Source organism: Papio anubis, chromosome 20 (genome assembly GCF_008728515.1).
Source record: "Papio anubis isolate 15944 chromosome 20, Panubis1.0, whole genome shotgun sequence".
Lineage (NCBI taxonomy): Eukaryota > Metazoa > Chordata > Mammalia > Primates > Cercopithecidae > Papio > Papio anubis.
Genome location: NC_044995.1, coordinates 24,819,774 through 24,833,634, shown reverse-complemented (window position 1 = coordinate 24,833,634; position 13,861 = coordinate 24,819,774). Strand labels below are relative to the sequence as shown.

The window sequence follows — 13,861 nt, the reverse complement described above, 5'->3', positions numbered from 1 at the left end:
ATTAACATTCAAGGGAGTGAAATCGGTAGAAGTTGAACTGAAATACACTCACCACAGAGGCCTCAGCTATTCCATTATCTTTTTTTTATTTTTTTAGACGAAGTCTCGCTCTGTCACTGAGGCTGGAGTGCAGTGGCATGATCTTTAGCTCACTGCAACCTCTGCCTCCCAGATTCAAGCGACTCTCCTGCCTCAGCCTCTCGAGGAGCTGGGACTACAGGTGCGCACCTGCATGCCTGGCTAATTTTTGTATTTTTAGTAGAGATGGGCTTTCATCATATTGGCCAGGCTGGTCTCGAACTCCTGACCTCGTGATCCACCTGCCTCGGCCTCCCAGAGTGCTGGGATTATAGGCATGAGCCACTGCGCTCAGCCCAGCTATTCTGTTGTCTTACAGGGAAATCTGGAGCTGGGATGACCCTTCAAAGCTGTCTACCATGCCCCACCAGTTACAAAGGGGCAAGTCCCAGGACCTAGGGCCAAGACCTCTCTTAGTCCCCTGGAGAAAGACTCAGCTGAGAGCCATTGGCAGCAGCTGAGGCTCCCTTGGTCCTGAACTGGATGCCTGGGTGGCCCAAAATTGTAACCACCATACTCTATGATCCAGGAATTCTACCACTTGAAACGTCTCTCCAAGAAGCTCTCACAGAGGACCCCAAGAGGCACAGTATGGATGTTGGTCACAATATTAATTGTCGGGGGCAGGAACTGGAAGCCTGTATGGGGAAGGTAAGTAAAATGTGAAAATGTGTAGTGACTCAGAGTAATGGATTATATGTTCACACAGCAATAGGGAACTTAGCATTTATATCAATTAAAATACATGCACACTAACAATATACACTGGTCAAGAACACATACAAGGCTGGATGTGGTGGCTCATTCCTGTAATCCCAGCACTGTGGGAGGCTGAGCTGGGAGGATCACTTGAGCCCAGGAGTTGGAGACCAGCCTGGGCAATAGAGTAAGAACCTGTCTCTATGAATAATAATAATAATAATAATTATAATAATAATAGCCAGGTGTGGTGGTGTGTGCCTGTAGTTCCAACTACTCAGGAGGCAGAGGCAGGAGGATTGCTTGAGCCCAGGAGGTTGAGGCTGGACGACAAAACAAGACCCTATCTCAAAGAAAATAACACATGCTAAAGAACAGATAAGCATTAAACACACTGCAGTGATTGTCTACAGAGGGAAGGGAATTGGGTTAAAAGAAAATAAATAAGTAGACAAATCAAAACCAAGGAATCTGGCTGGGCATGGTGGCTCATGCCTGTAATCCCAGCACTTTGGAAGGCTGAGGTGAGCAGATCACCTGAGGCCAGCAGTTCAAGGCCAGCCTGGCCAACACAGTGAAATCCTGTCCCTACTTAAAAAAAAAAAAAAAAATTAGCTGGGTGTGGTGGCGCACACCTGCATTGGGAATACAGCACTTTGGGAAGCTGAAGTGGGTGGATCACCTGACGTCAGGAGTTCGAGACCAGCCTGGTCAACATGGTGAAACTCAGTCCCTACTAAAAATACAAAAAAAAATGGGCTGGGTGTAGTGGCGCATGCCTGGAGTCCCAGCTACTTGCAAGGCTGAGGTGGGAGGATTGTTTGAATCCGGGAGGTGGAGGTTGCAGTGAGCCAAGATCGTGCCACTGCACTCCAGCCTGGGCAACAGAGTGAAACTCTGTCTCAAATAAATAAAAAAAACAAACAAAACCGTGGGATCTTGTATAGATCAATGTTGACAATGTGTTATAAATTGAAGAGTACAATGAACTCAAACCTCTGCACCTGAGTCCCAGGGGGGAAAACTTATAGTAGTGTCAGAAATTCCTATCCATTATTTAGGTTAACCTCAGATTATTCCACATACCTTTTTTTCCCTACATCTAACCTGCAGTAGGTCTCCTAGAGCTGTGGTCTAGCTGATGTATCTATTTTTTAGGAAATCAGGGATGATTTTCCAGATGTTTTAGATAGATGTTTTTATATTTGAATATAATTAAGGGTCTGCAAAAAAAAAAAAAAAAAAAAACATGTAGAAAAAGGTTTACATTCTTTCTTCATACTTTGGATTTGGTTTGAAGAGAACGAATCCAAGCATGGGGTTTGAAAAGATGTTGCCAATGGCAGTTGAGCGTGGAGGAAATCAGGAATTAGAAGAGGGAAGAGAGCGCTGCATTGCTCCAGCCGGGTGGAGGGTGTTCCTGGAGGAAACACAAGTGAAAAATGAAGTTTTACAATGAGAAGGAGAAACAAAGTTAAAGAGATCCTCAAGTATTTTTAAACTGTGAAACTGCCAAAGAGAATTTGAGGCAGAATGTACACAGTCCACATGGGGAAATGTTTTTTATAGAAAAATCCAGTTTCTAGGATATTCTTATCACAGGGCTGGGAGGCAGAGAACAGATTCAGAACAATGGCTTTGTCGAACTCTTAATGCCAAGAGAGTCCAGCTCCTTGTCTGAAAGTCTGGACTCCTGAAAGAAAGAAAATACGTACAGGAAGATGCATTAAGAGGCAGTCTAGGTTCCAGCACCAACAGCCACAGCCCTGCTCTATTGCTTCCGCAAGCCTCACTCTTCTTTGAGCCTCAGCTTGACCGTCTCTAGAAGGAAAAGGTCAACTTTTTTTTTTTTCTGAACTTTTAGGAACTGATGCAAAAGAGTGATGTAAGAAAGTGTTGATAAAATCTCTGCCCCAGCTGTCAGGAAGCTGCAGACAAACAGCTGAGTCCCATCATGTAAGCAACAAACTAATGGTATTCTTTGGGAGGAGAAGAAGGATGAGAAGGAGGGGGAGGAGAGATAGCAGGAGGAGGGTCTGGGTGGTGGTGAGAGAGGAGAAAGAAGAGGGAAAATAAAAATAATATTTTAAGTGGAGTGGCTGGTAATATTTGTCATTCTCTTAGTCGGTTGTAGTGTGAGCATCTTACCACCCTTGTGTGAGCAGAGGGTTCTTAAATAAACAAATATATACATACAGATTTTCTATTATATGACCTCAATGCAAGTCAGCTACATCATCTGAGGCTCAGTGGAAGTAGCAACAATTTATTCCAACTCTGGAGAAAAAGTATCTCTGTTGGATTTATTGAAAATTGACATACCTGTACATGAACAGAAAATTGGATGATTTAAGAATTTTTAGGGCAATTTTGATCAGATATGATTTCATTTTTAATTTACATGCATTATTAGACATGTGTTATGACAATTGTCCCAGCATCAGATCACACTTCTTTATGAGGCAAAGTCCACCTGCCTTTATAGAGATCAATATTTTCAAATATTTTTCTATCTTTTATTGAAAAGAAGGAATAAAGACATGAGTCTTTAAATGAAACCTTAATGAAGAAATAAAGTGGGGACTTCACGAAATCCATTCTGCAGAGTGTGGTGGCAGCAAACTGTCCACACCTTACTTCCTGAGGCGCCAATAGCATAATGAAAACACCAGTGATAGGGGTGTGGTGTCTGTGGTGTTGGCAGTATAGGCCGTGGTGTCTGGACTCAGTTGTGTGACTGTGGCACCTCTCTGGAGGTAAGTGGGATGTCCTTCTCAGTCCACAATTGCCATACCTGGCTCTACAAGCCTTCTGGATAGAAAGGTTACTCAAAATCTTTTTAGTATTTTTTTTTTAATCCTAAATTAGTCTGACTTTATTTCTGATGCTTGGAACTAAGAATCTATGCAGACTGGAATTCAACTCTCATGCAGGATGCAAAAATACTTCTTTAAATGTTTGGTTTATTCACCAAGGAATCCATCTGGATTTGTTGTTTTCATTGTGATAAGTTGTTTAATTACTTTGTTGTTGTTGTTGTTGTTGATAATATATAGGGCTATTTAAATTTTGTATCTATTCTTGTGTCTTTGGTAATGTATAACTTTTGGTGTCTTTTATTCTACGTTGTTGAAATTATTTAGATTAACTGTCTCACACCATTCCTTTATTATCTTTTAAATGTGGATAGGAGATCAACATTAAAAAGGGGATGTACCCTCTTTCATTACTGTTACTCTCCATCTGTGTCTTCTCTTTTATTTTGTTCAGTTTATATTTATTTTGTTGATTTTATTAATCTAGTCAAACAACTTTAGTTTCATTGATTTTTTTCTAAAGTTTTGTAGATTCATATTTTATTAATTTGTTTATTGTTATTTTTTCTACTTATTTGGCTTTAATTTTCCTGAATTTTCTAGTTTCTTAAGATATAAGCCTATATCTTTTATTTTAGACCTTTTTTTTTCTAATGTAAGCATATAAGGCTATACATTTTCCTCTAAAGAATTGCTTTAACTGCATCGGATGAATATGTATGTTGTGTTTTATATTCACTCAGTTCAAACTCTTTTGGATTTCCTCTTGTGACTTCTTTTTTGATCCATGAGATTCCCAGAAATATTTTCTCCAAACATTTGGGGATTTTTAGATCTCTTTGTTTACTGCTAATTTTTTTATTTTGGAAATATATCCTGTATGATTTCAATCCTTTTGAATGTAGGTACACTTTTTTTAATGGCTTACGATGTTGTTTATCTTGGCAAATGTTCTACGTGTCATCGAAAAGAAAAGCATTTTGCTGCTGTTGGGTGAAGTGGTGAAGTGTTCAATAGATGTCATGTCAATTAAATCCCACTGGTTGACAGTTTTATCCAGGATTTCTGTATCCTTATACATTTTACATTCTTTCTATTAATTAGTAAGAGAACTGTTGAAATCTTCAACTATATTTTGTATTTGTCTTTTTTTCCCTTTTAATTCTACCACGTTTGCTTTAGTACTTTGAGGAATTTTTTGTTTAAGTTTGTTAGATGTACATATATATATATTATAATTATATTGAGATTTGAGCATTATGTCCTTATGAAATGTCTTTTTTATCTCTGGTAATAGTTATTGCACCTAAGTCTACTTTGTCTTATATTAATATAGTAATGCCAGTCTCATAATTAGTTTCTGCATGGTATACTTTCTCCTATCATTTTCTTTTAAACCATTCATGTATTTATTTTTAAAGTAAGTTTTCTGTAGATATATATTGATATTTGGTATTCAGAAACAAAAAAATAGAATTCCAAGGAAATCTTGGGAATTCCTTCAATTACGTTATTCTGTATTTTTAATAACACCTTTTTGCTAAAGTACTCATTTGTAGGTAGTTTTTTTTTTCAGTAACATAAAAGTAATCTCCACCTGACATAGACATTTGAGAATGGAAAATATTTTAAAGGTGAATATTAACGTAAAATAAATTCCATGCAAAAATCATTGAAAATTTTGAAAAATAATACCACAAAAATTAATACCCCAAAGGGATCATTAAAAAATTGAAATACACAAAGCATTAATTGTCCTATGCACTAGTTTTTTCTCTTTTTTCATGACAAATCTTACAAATGTGGAAATTTTTCATTCATTTTTGCACTGACGTTGGTTGAATGGCCAAGAGAGTACTGGAAAGCATTTGTAAATTGGTCTTTAGGGCACATGTTTCTTCATATCAGATTATATCATCTTTTAACAATACAAATATTTTATGTGCTTGCCTTGATTTTGATTTCTGCTAATGAAATTGATATTCTTTTTGCAATTCAGGTTTTAGATCAGTTTCTAATCTTATTTCAGAGTATTCCACAAACATGTGTTTACAGCCTGGCAAGAGCTATGACTGAGACTCACTGAGGAGGTTATGGTTATTCTCCTGCCTGCTCCTTCCCTGGTTTCTGTAAATGTTTATCTTAACCTTAGACTCTGAATATCAGTGGTTCCTGTTCATGCTTTTGAGTTGACATCAGTGGATTCCTTAAAACTACTAGGTTGGTGCAAAAGTAGTTGCGATTTTTGCCTTTGAAAGTAATTAAAAGAAATGTCTACATTTATTGTTTAGCTTGAATTTGCACCCGATTTATACTTTTTTTGTTTTCCCAATTTCTTGACTGAAATATAAAAATTTCCCAAAACGCAGAGGAGGAATTTTCACATGGAAACATTAAGCATGTATTTGGTCTTGTTTCTTCATCAAGTCTGATCATCTCTGGCTCTTAATCAGTATGTTAGACTATTATGTTTACTATAATTATTAATATGGTAGGGTTTCAGTCTACCATTTCAGTATTTGTTTTCTATCTCTCCCATCTGTTCTTTGCTGCTTTTCCTACCATCTTTTGAATCAATTGAGGATTTTTTAGTATTCCATTTTATTTTTACCTTAGACTTATCAGGTATATATTTTTGTTCAATTTTTCAGCAATTGTTTGTGGCTTGCCATCTGTACCTTTACTTCTTTAAAGGCTACTTTGAAATACTATTATGTTACCTCACGTTTAACACAAAAACCTTAAAATAGTATCTTCCACCTTCTCCTTCCCATCCTCCCATCCATTGTGCTATTGGGCCCAGACATTTTAATTCTGCAGATACTTTGAACTACACTACTATCTATATCTATATCTTTCTAAAGTTATACTATCTAAAAAAAATTGAAAACCTGTTTTATGATTACTTACTTATTAGCCATTTCTGGCAGTGTGTTTACTGGAGTTGTTGATGCACAGTATGCTTACTAGAGTTGTACGCATGCTGGCGTGAGGCATTGTTCCCTTACCAGTCCGAAAGTTATACCAGTTAAACTCTGCCATTTTGCCTCTTAGTGGGCATGCTTAAGCCCACTTGCCCAATTCTTGATCTTATCAAGAATTGACAGAATCTTATCAAGAATCTTATAGGATCCCAGTTCTCGAGATCTTATCAGGAAGCTGCTGATTACCAGTTTCAGGTGTTTCTGTCTATCGGGAGACTGCCTTTCCCTGGCACTTACCCTTTTTATAGATCTGTTTCAATTTAGTGTCATTTTCCCTCTACCCAAAAAGCTTTCTTTAATATTTTTGTAGCCTTTGCATATGCCATTGCTTCTGCTTGAAAAATGCTCTTCCCCACTACCTGCATGGTCAGTTCCCTCAATCCTTTATGTAGTGTGCTCGAATGTCGCAGTCTATATGGGGTCCTTTAACCATCTTTCGATATTGCAATGCTCTGTCCCCGTGACTCTCTCTGTAACCCCGCCTTACTTTATTTTTCTTACAACACTTAATATCTGATCTGTCTGGTAGTTTGGTAGTTTCCCCGTCATTAGAATGTAAGCTCCATGAGGATGGAATTTTATTCATATTTTTTTCCACCCATATGACTATACACCACTTCCTAGTTATGTTACCAGCTGAACGTACCCCAGTCACACAGCACCAAAGTATGTAAGAGGCGGTGAATCCATACGGATCAGCAGCAACCTCAATTCTTGTCTCCTCAGAAGAAAGAATCCAAACGAAGAGCAGAGTGAGAGACTGAGGCAAGTTTAGAGAAGGAGTGAAAATTTATTAAAAACTTCTCCCCTGATTGTTCCCTTGGGGTGGGCTGTGCACATGCGCAGTGGCCCAGTAGCACTGGGGAGGGGCCGCATGCGTGGTGCGTTTACTGGAGTTGTACGCATGCTCACATGAGGCGTTCTTCCTTTACCAGTCCAAATGTTATACCAGTTAAACTCCGCCATTTTGCCTCTTAGTGTTCATGCTTGAGCCCGCTTACCTGGCTCCTGAGATCTCATCGGGAACTGCTGATCAGCAATTGCAGGTGTTTCTGTGTATTGAGAGACTGCCTTTCCCTGGCATTGGCTGTGACCAATTATTTTAGAGAGATAGCTTAACAACTACCTCACCATCACTTGATGGTTGCCTGACATTCCTGATTGGTGAGGGAGAGAGAGAGGGGGTCAGGGGACTCTCCTGCCCTGTTCCTGTCTGACTAGCTACCTGCTGTAACAATTATACTATTACTAGTGATAAACCTATCACTTGTGCCTATGACAGGGCCTTGCACAAGGTAGATCACCAATGATTATGGTTGGATTAATAAACAAGGCCTCTCTTATGCCCCCAAGAATAGCAGAGACGCTCTTCTCCCCTCTTATTCGGAAGCTACTCTCAATTATATATAAGATGGTAAGATTAGTCAACTCACTCTCATCAGGTGGTTAACGTGCTAGTGGTTAATCCAATCCAGTTACTTGTTCCAATAGTTAGACCCATGCTGGACGTGTTCCTTCAGCTCAGCCCTGCCTTCTCTGAAACTATTTCGGAACCAGTGGCTTTGGTTGGGCACTGGAAATACATAAAGAAGAAGACATACATGCTGTCTCAGGGTACTCGTGGGTCTCTAGCCAGAAGTCAGACAACATCACCACCATCACAAGCTGGTGATGCCAGAGAGGTGTGAATGGAGAACAGAGTTGAAATTCATATGGAAGTGACCAGTGGAGTTGTCAGGGACGTTTTAAAAAGAAAATAACAAGTACACTGGGTTTTGACAACAAATAAAATAGGGATTTATTTTCTGCATGTGAGTACATATCTAAAGTAGAAAAGCATAACAGTTCAAAAAGAAATTACACAGTTATGTGGTTCAGGTTAATGCCCACAGGCCAGAAGAAGGCTCAGAGCCTTCTCTGTGAGTGTAAAGTTTATCCAAGTCACCTTGGACGCCATCACATTCTCTGCTTAAGCAAAGCTGCTTGTCAGAGGAGTTTCTGCATATTCTGAATATTCAGGGACTCTCCTGGCCCTGCAGGTGCCTCAGGAAACCCTAGAGAGGAAACACATCCTCATTGGTGAAAGGATCTCACGTGACTCTTGCCAAGGGTGAGCAGTGTAGAGGGAGCATAATAAACTGTCTTAGACAACATCTGATTTCCAACAGCTGTCCCACTTCCGAGGCTTCGTGCTTTCAGTGCAGCCACTGCCAATGCAATATCCTCCGGTTTAAGGTTAGGTACCAGAAATACTTCTGCCAGAAGTTCTTGATGTAATCAAAATGGGATTTTCATGGACTTGCACAATTTTAGGATCTGGGAGAAGATCCTTACCCAGGCCTGCTTTGAGGCTGGCCCTCAGTCTGTCCCACAGTGAAATAACCCGACATCTGACTTTGAAGCCAGGTTCTTGGGTCAGTTTCTACCTTTTTGTGTGTACCAAAGAACTCCTCCAGATGCTTCCTTTCCCCACCCATCTGTCCCCACAGACATGTACCCCAATGCCCTTAACTTGTTCCTAAATGAGTAAACAAAGCTTCAGTAACATATAAACATGATTTATGAAAACAAATCTCTCCCCAGATCTGCTTAGAGAAGCAGTGTCACATAACTGTAAGCAAAGATGAAAGACCACGATTAACAGGGTCCACATCTGTTTGGGGGAGGACGCCACTTGAGTCTCTGTCAGCCTTTACCTCAAAGAATGTGTACTCTAGGTCAGTGATGAATCTCGTGGCCCATCTGTCCCCGCGGTGTGCCCTGTGCTGTGCTGAGAACTTCCCATCCACTGGATCTCATGGAGGTTCACAGTCATGTGAAGAGGGGGTCTTGTCTTCACCTGCATCTTGCAGGTGAGTGGACAGAGATGCAGAAAGCATGAGAGCTAGTGCAGAGAAGAGCTGGGGCACCAGCAGTAGGACTGGAGGCAGGACAATGTCTTAGATTACCACCTGGATGGACAAACTACATAGATGAAGATTAAAACAAAGAAACAAAAAAAAAACCTGGACCTGATTTATAAAATTGAGATGTCTCCATTGATCCAGTTGCTTGCATCATGTGTTAATTCTCTGCTGTTCTCTTTCTCATGTAAGCACCACCTGTCTTGCACATTATGATATGAAGCTGAAGATCCACCCCACTAGGTCAACGGGGACACTAATTGGGGAATATTTGAGGTGCAGAGAGGAGGAAGATGCTACATCCTGTGAACCTCAGTAAGGGAGATGCCTCTGTGTGTAGGGATGTCAAGGCCCTGGCCCTGTGTCATCCCCAGACAAGCCCTGTATCACCCTGGGAGCTCTGCAAGGACAGAATCTGCATGATACTTTGGGAACTTCTAGGATGCTAATCAGAGGTCTTCTCCTCTGAGTCCTCAAACAAATGAGAAGTAGACCCTAGGGTCAAGGATGGATGAAAATATCAGCATGGTGGTTTGCAGAGCTAGATTGGGTCTGCAGAGAGCCCAAGGCTCCCTGTCTTCCTCTGCCTAGTCTCCAGCCACTGAGTCCAGGCAGCTGTGTGCCCATTGTTTCTGGGGGCAGAGACAGAACCAGGCCGTCGACTTGCTGTGGGGAGGCATATCTGCCATACGGAAGCAGAAGCCAAGAGCATCTTTCCCCTGTGGTCCCTAAAGGAAAAATTGAGGAAGACCACAGGGAACAGCAAATCTTTCATAGTTTAAGACACCCATAGACATCAGACTCTTTTCACCCTTCCCAGCAGCTGTCCTTCAGGAAAGAGGAAATGGAGTGGGAATTTTTCCCCCCAATACTTTCAGGGCAGAAGTCATCATTTGCTACTATCTGAATGTTTGTGTTTTTCCCAAATTCCTACAAGGAAATTCACCCCCAAGGTGTTGGCCTTAGGAGGTGGAGCCTTTGGAAGGTGATTAAGTCATGGAGATGGAGTCCTCATGCATAGGATTAGTGTTTTTATAAAACAGGCCCAAGAGAGATCTCTTTTCTTTTCCACCATGTGAGAACACAACAAGCAGTCACCATCTATGAACCAGAAAACTGATTCGCCAGACACTGAATCTGCCAGCACCTTGGTCTTGGACTTCCCAGCCTCCAGAAATGTAACAAATAAATGCCTGTCATTTGTGGGCCACTCAGTCTATAGTATTTGGTTAAAGCAGCCTTAATGGACCAAAACACCATTCCTGTGCCCATCAGCAGCATGAAGAACAGGAAATGATGTCTTCCCACTGTAGGTGTCACTGTTGACCTCCATCACACCTTCTTGCATCCACACCCTTGCTGTGACCTCATCGCGGGTGGCATATGCTTCCCTGACTCTGGGCTCTGAGGTTGGCTATATGATTTACTTTTAGCCAATAGAATGTAGATGGAGACAGGAGGGTGCCAGTTTTGGATGAGGCATTTAGAAGCCCTTGGGTTTCAGTAGACCCTCTCATGCTTCTGATATCACCATGCAGAGGACATGCCCCAGTTACCTCTCTGGTCCAAAAAGTGTGAGAGACAGGTGGAAAGAGACATGGTAGACACCCTAACAATCCCAGATGCAGAGCTGCTTAGTCATGACCATTCTAGATCATCCAAGTCCTAGCCAACTCATAGACACCCAGGTAGTAATGCAGGATTGCTGCTTAAGTCCACAAGTTTTGGGGCTGTCTGTTATGCAGCAACAACTAACTCATACACTTACCTTTCATATTTATTTTGGAATCCCCCAGGCCTAGCAAAAGTCCCAGAATAGTGTAGGTGCTCAAAAAGTATTCGTTGTTTGAATGAATGAATGAAAACTCCTTTTTGTAAACCAGCTCATCATAATGTCTCACTAATGGCTGCCTTACATTGCAGTATTTATCTCTGTGATTTTGGAGGGATAATTTAAAAAAAAAAAAAAACAAGGCAAGACAGTAACCTCTCTTGATATGAGCTGCCAGGCATTTAAAGTCCTAGGAGTCAGAGATCACCTGGCTGTCTTCAACATCACCTGCAGGCAGCTGGTGCATCACACACTATGGTGTGATGAAGCCAGCCTCCTTCACCCCCCTCTAAACTCCGACGGGAAGAAATGACCCAACATGGCCATGCATTTATCTGGAGTCAATGCTGATTCTGACTGCATGACCACCTTTACCCTCAAGCATGTGAGTCCCATCAGAGAGGTTGCTAGTATGATATCAGATCCACTTTTCTTCCTATTTTTCAGAGGAAATGTTCCAACACATCCGAGGAAACACATGCCTTCCCAGACTGGCCTGATGCTGTTTCCCAGGAGCTGCATTCTGGAAGGTGGACCATCAGGTGGAAGAAGTATTCTTCAGAGAGCTGCCTTCCCAAGGGAATGGTGACAGCTTGCGCTTGCCGGGGAGTCCTGCTGCCTTCCGAGGTGTGAAGGGAAGGCATGCACTGTGCATATGCTGTACCATACAGTTTTGCCTACAACTGCTTGTAGCTTCATTGTAGCTGTGAATGCTCTGTTCCTCTCCTTTTCACCCCTGAAGATTCGCGAACATGCAGGATTGAGCTGTGCGAGGCATAGCATTCCCCACATGGTAGGCGAAGGAGGATGTGGGTCTGACGGCTCTACCGCCGCCCACCCGGGTGAATGGACATGTGTTCCGGGGTATCAGAGCTTGCGGCTGACCAGCCGACGTGTCCACAGGCAGCCCTCCCACTGGCTGTGTCGACATTTTGGGTTTCATTGAAGGATTTTACTGGTACAGACTTTACAAAGGCAAAATTGTTTCTCAAGGAAGTGGGCATGAAAGATCTCAAATCAGAGGCTGCTAAAAATGAGAGGCCATCAGTTGCAGAAAAGCAAGCACAGATTAATGACCTATCTATGTCCTACACAGTTTTAGGACTGCGCCTAGATGGGCTTAAAGATCCTAGCCTAAAAACTATAAATGTGCTTCCGTTTTTGCCCTGTAGGACAAGAAATCCTTACAGACTTGCTTCTAACTGTGAGAGGAGGAGAGGCCGGGAAGGGAGAGGGAGAAGAGGAGGAGAACAGGAGATGAGAAGGAGGGGAGAGGGAGGGGAGGAGGAGAGAGTCTTGTCAAAATCTTTTTAGTGCACAAAACTAATTTTGTTCATCTTGGATTTGGTGAGCTGGATAATATTCTGCACACAGCTCCTAAATGAATTATTAAATGTCAACTCAAGATGGCTTAACTAAAATACTCAATTTAATAACTAAAAGTATCGAAGGTAACAACAACAATTTTGCAGGTGATTGTAGAGTTGTCAAGTCAAACCATTATAGACAAGCATTTGGGGTTTTCATATAATCTCCTTCCACATCTCATCTTCTGTCACTAAATACCCACTCTGGTGAGCATATTCCATTTCAATAAAGATCATCCCTTCGGTGCCAGCTTCTTTTTATTCAGATTGAGCCAGAAAACCTTTTTTTTTTTCCTAAAATATAAAGCTAAACAAGATCTCAGTCACAACCACCAAATCTTTATTAATGCATTCCTTGTGCTACTTCTGAATATTAATAAAAATTAATAATTAATTTTGCCTTTGGCATTGCAAGATATACTAGTTTTAATTAGTGTACTGTACTCCTATACAATTAAAAAATAATTGATGTCCACGCTTATTGGCGGTGTCTGTGATCTTCCTTTCTGTTGTTGTCAACAAATGCCTTAAAAAACAAGTTCAAGAATGTTGTGCTGTCCACTTGATTTACACACCCAAAGTAACAGGCAAATCTTTTATGATGAAACAGAACAGTTTTCTGTTTAAATTATACACAAGTATATTAACTAGAAAGAGAAAATTAAAAGCTGATGGCTACAAGGAATAATGGAAAGTCTATAAAAATGTTTTATCTATCAACAAATTTGCCTGGAAGATATCAATGGTTGGCACCATCTCTCGGCTGAAACATGGAGAGGCCATCTTGGATCTGTTATGTCAATTCCATCACGCATTTAATTCTGACGTCCTCCTTAATCAGCTTCAGTTATTTAAATTCAGCATATCATGTTACTGTTATACTACATCATTTTAATTGTGCCATGAACTACTTTATTATAGAATGCTAAAGTATTTCCCTGTGCCTCCTTCTTCCTCTTTCTGAACAATGCCGACTGTAGAGAGACAGCCCATGGTGAAAGGAGGGAAATCGCTTCCTTTGAAAATATTTGTGTCAAGAATCTTGCATAGAGAGAGGGTGGTGGTTGTTTTAGCAAGAAATAATTCAAATCCCACAGCACATGTTTCTTAGTTTTCTTTCTCTGAGCCAGGATTTTTATTTTTTATGAAATCTCCATTGAACAACTACAAATGTATCTGTAAT

General features: G+C 40.9%; 1 protein-coding gene and 1 long non-coding RNA gene across 2 annotated transcripts; one reads left to right on the top strand and one right to left on the bottom strand.

Annotated features, from left to right (window-relative positions):
* Positions 1–1,627: 1,627 nt before the first annotated feature.
* LOC108583261 lies at positions 1,628–9,501 on the bottom strand. Its single transcript, XR_001897676.3, has 3 exons — positions 8,011–9,501; positions 2,493–2,598; positions 1,628–2,197 (listed from the first exon to the last, which is right to left on the bottom strand). It is a non-coding gene; the product is annotated as an uncharacterized LOC108583261 (long non-coding RNA).
* A 2,061-nt stretch (positions 9,502–11,562) lies between these two features.
* LOC103880027 lies at positions 11,563–13,153 on the top strand. Its single transcript, XM_021930970.2, is given in 3 exon segments — positions 11,563–11,692; positions 12,005–12,212; positions 12,215–13,153. Coding segments are annotated over 3 exon segments (681 nt in total). The 5' UTR covers positions 11,563–11,630; the 3' UTR covers positions 12,626–13,153.
* The last annotated feature ends 708 nt before the right edge of the window (positions 13,154–13,861 follow it).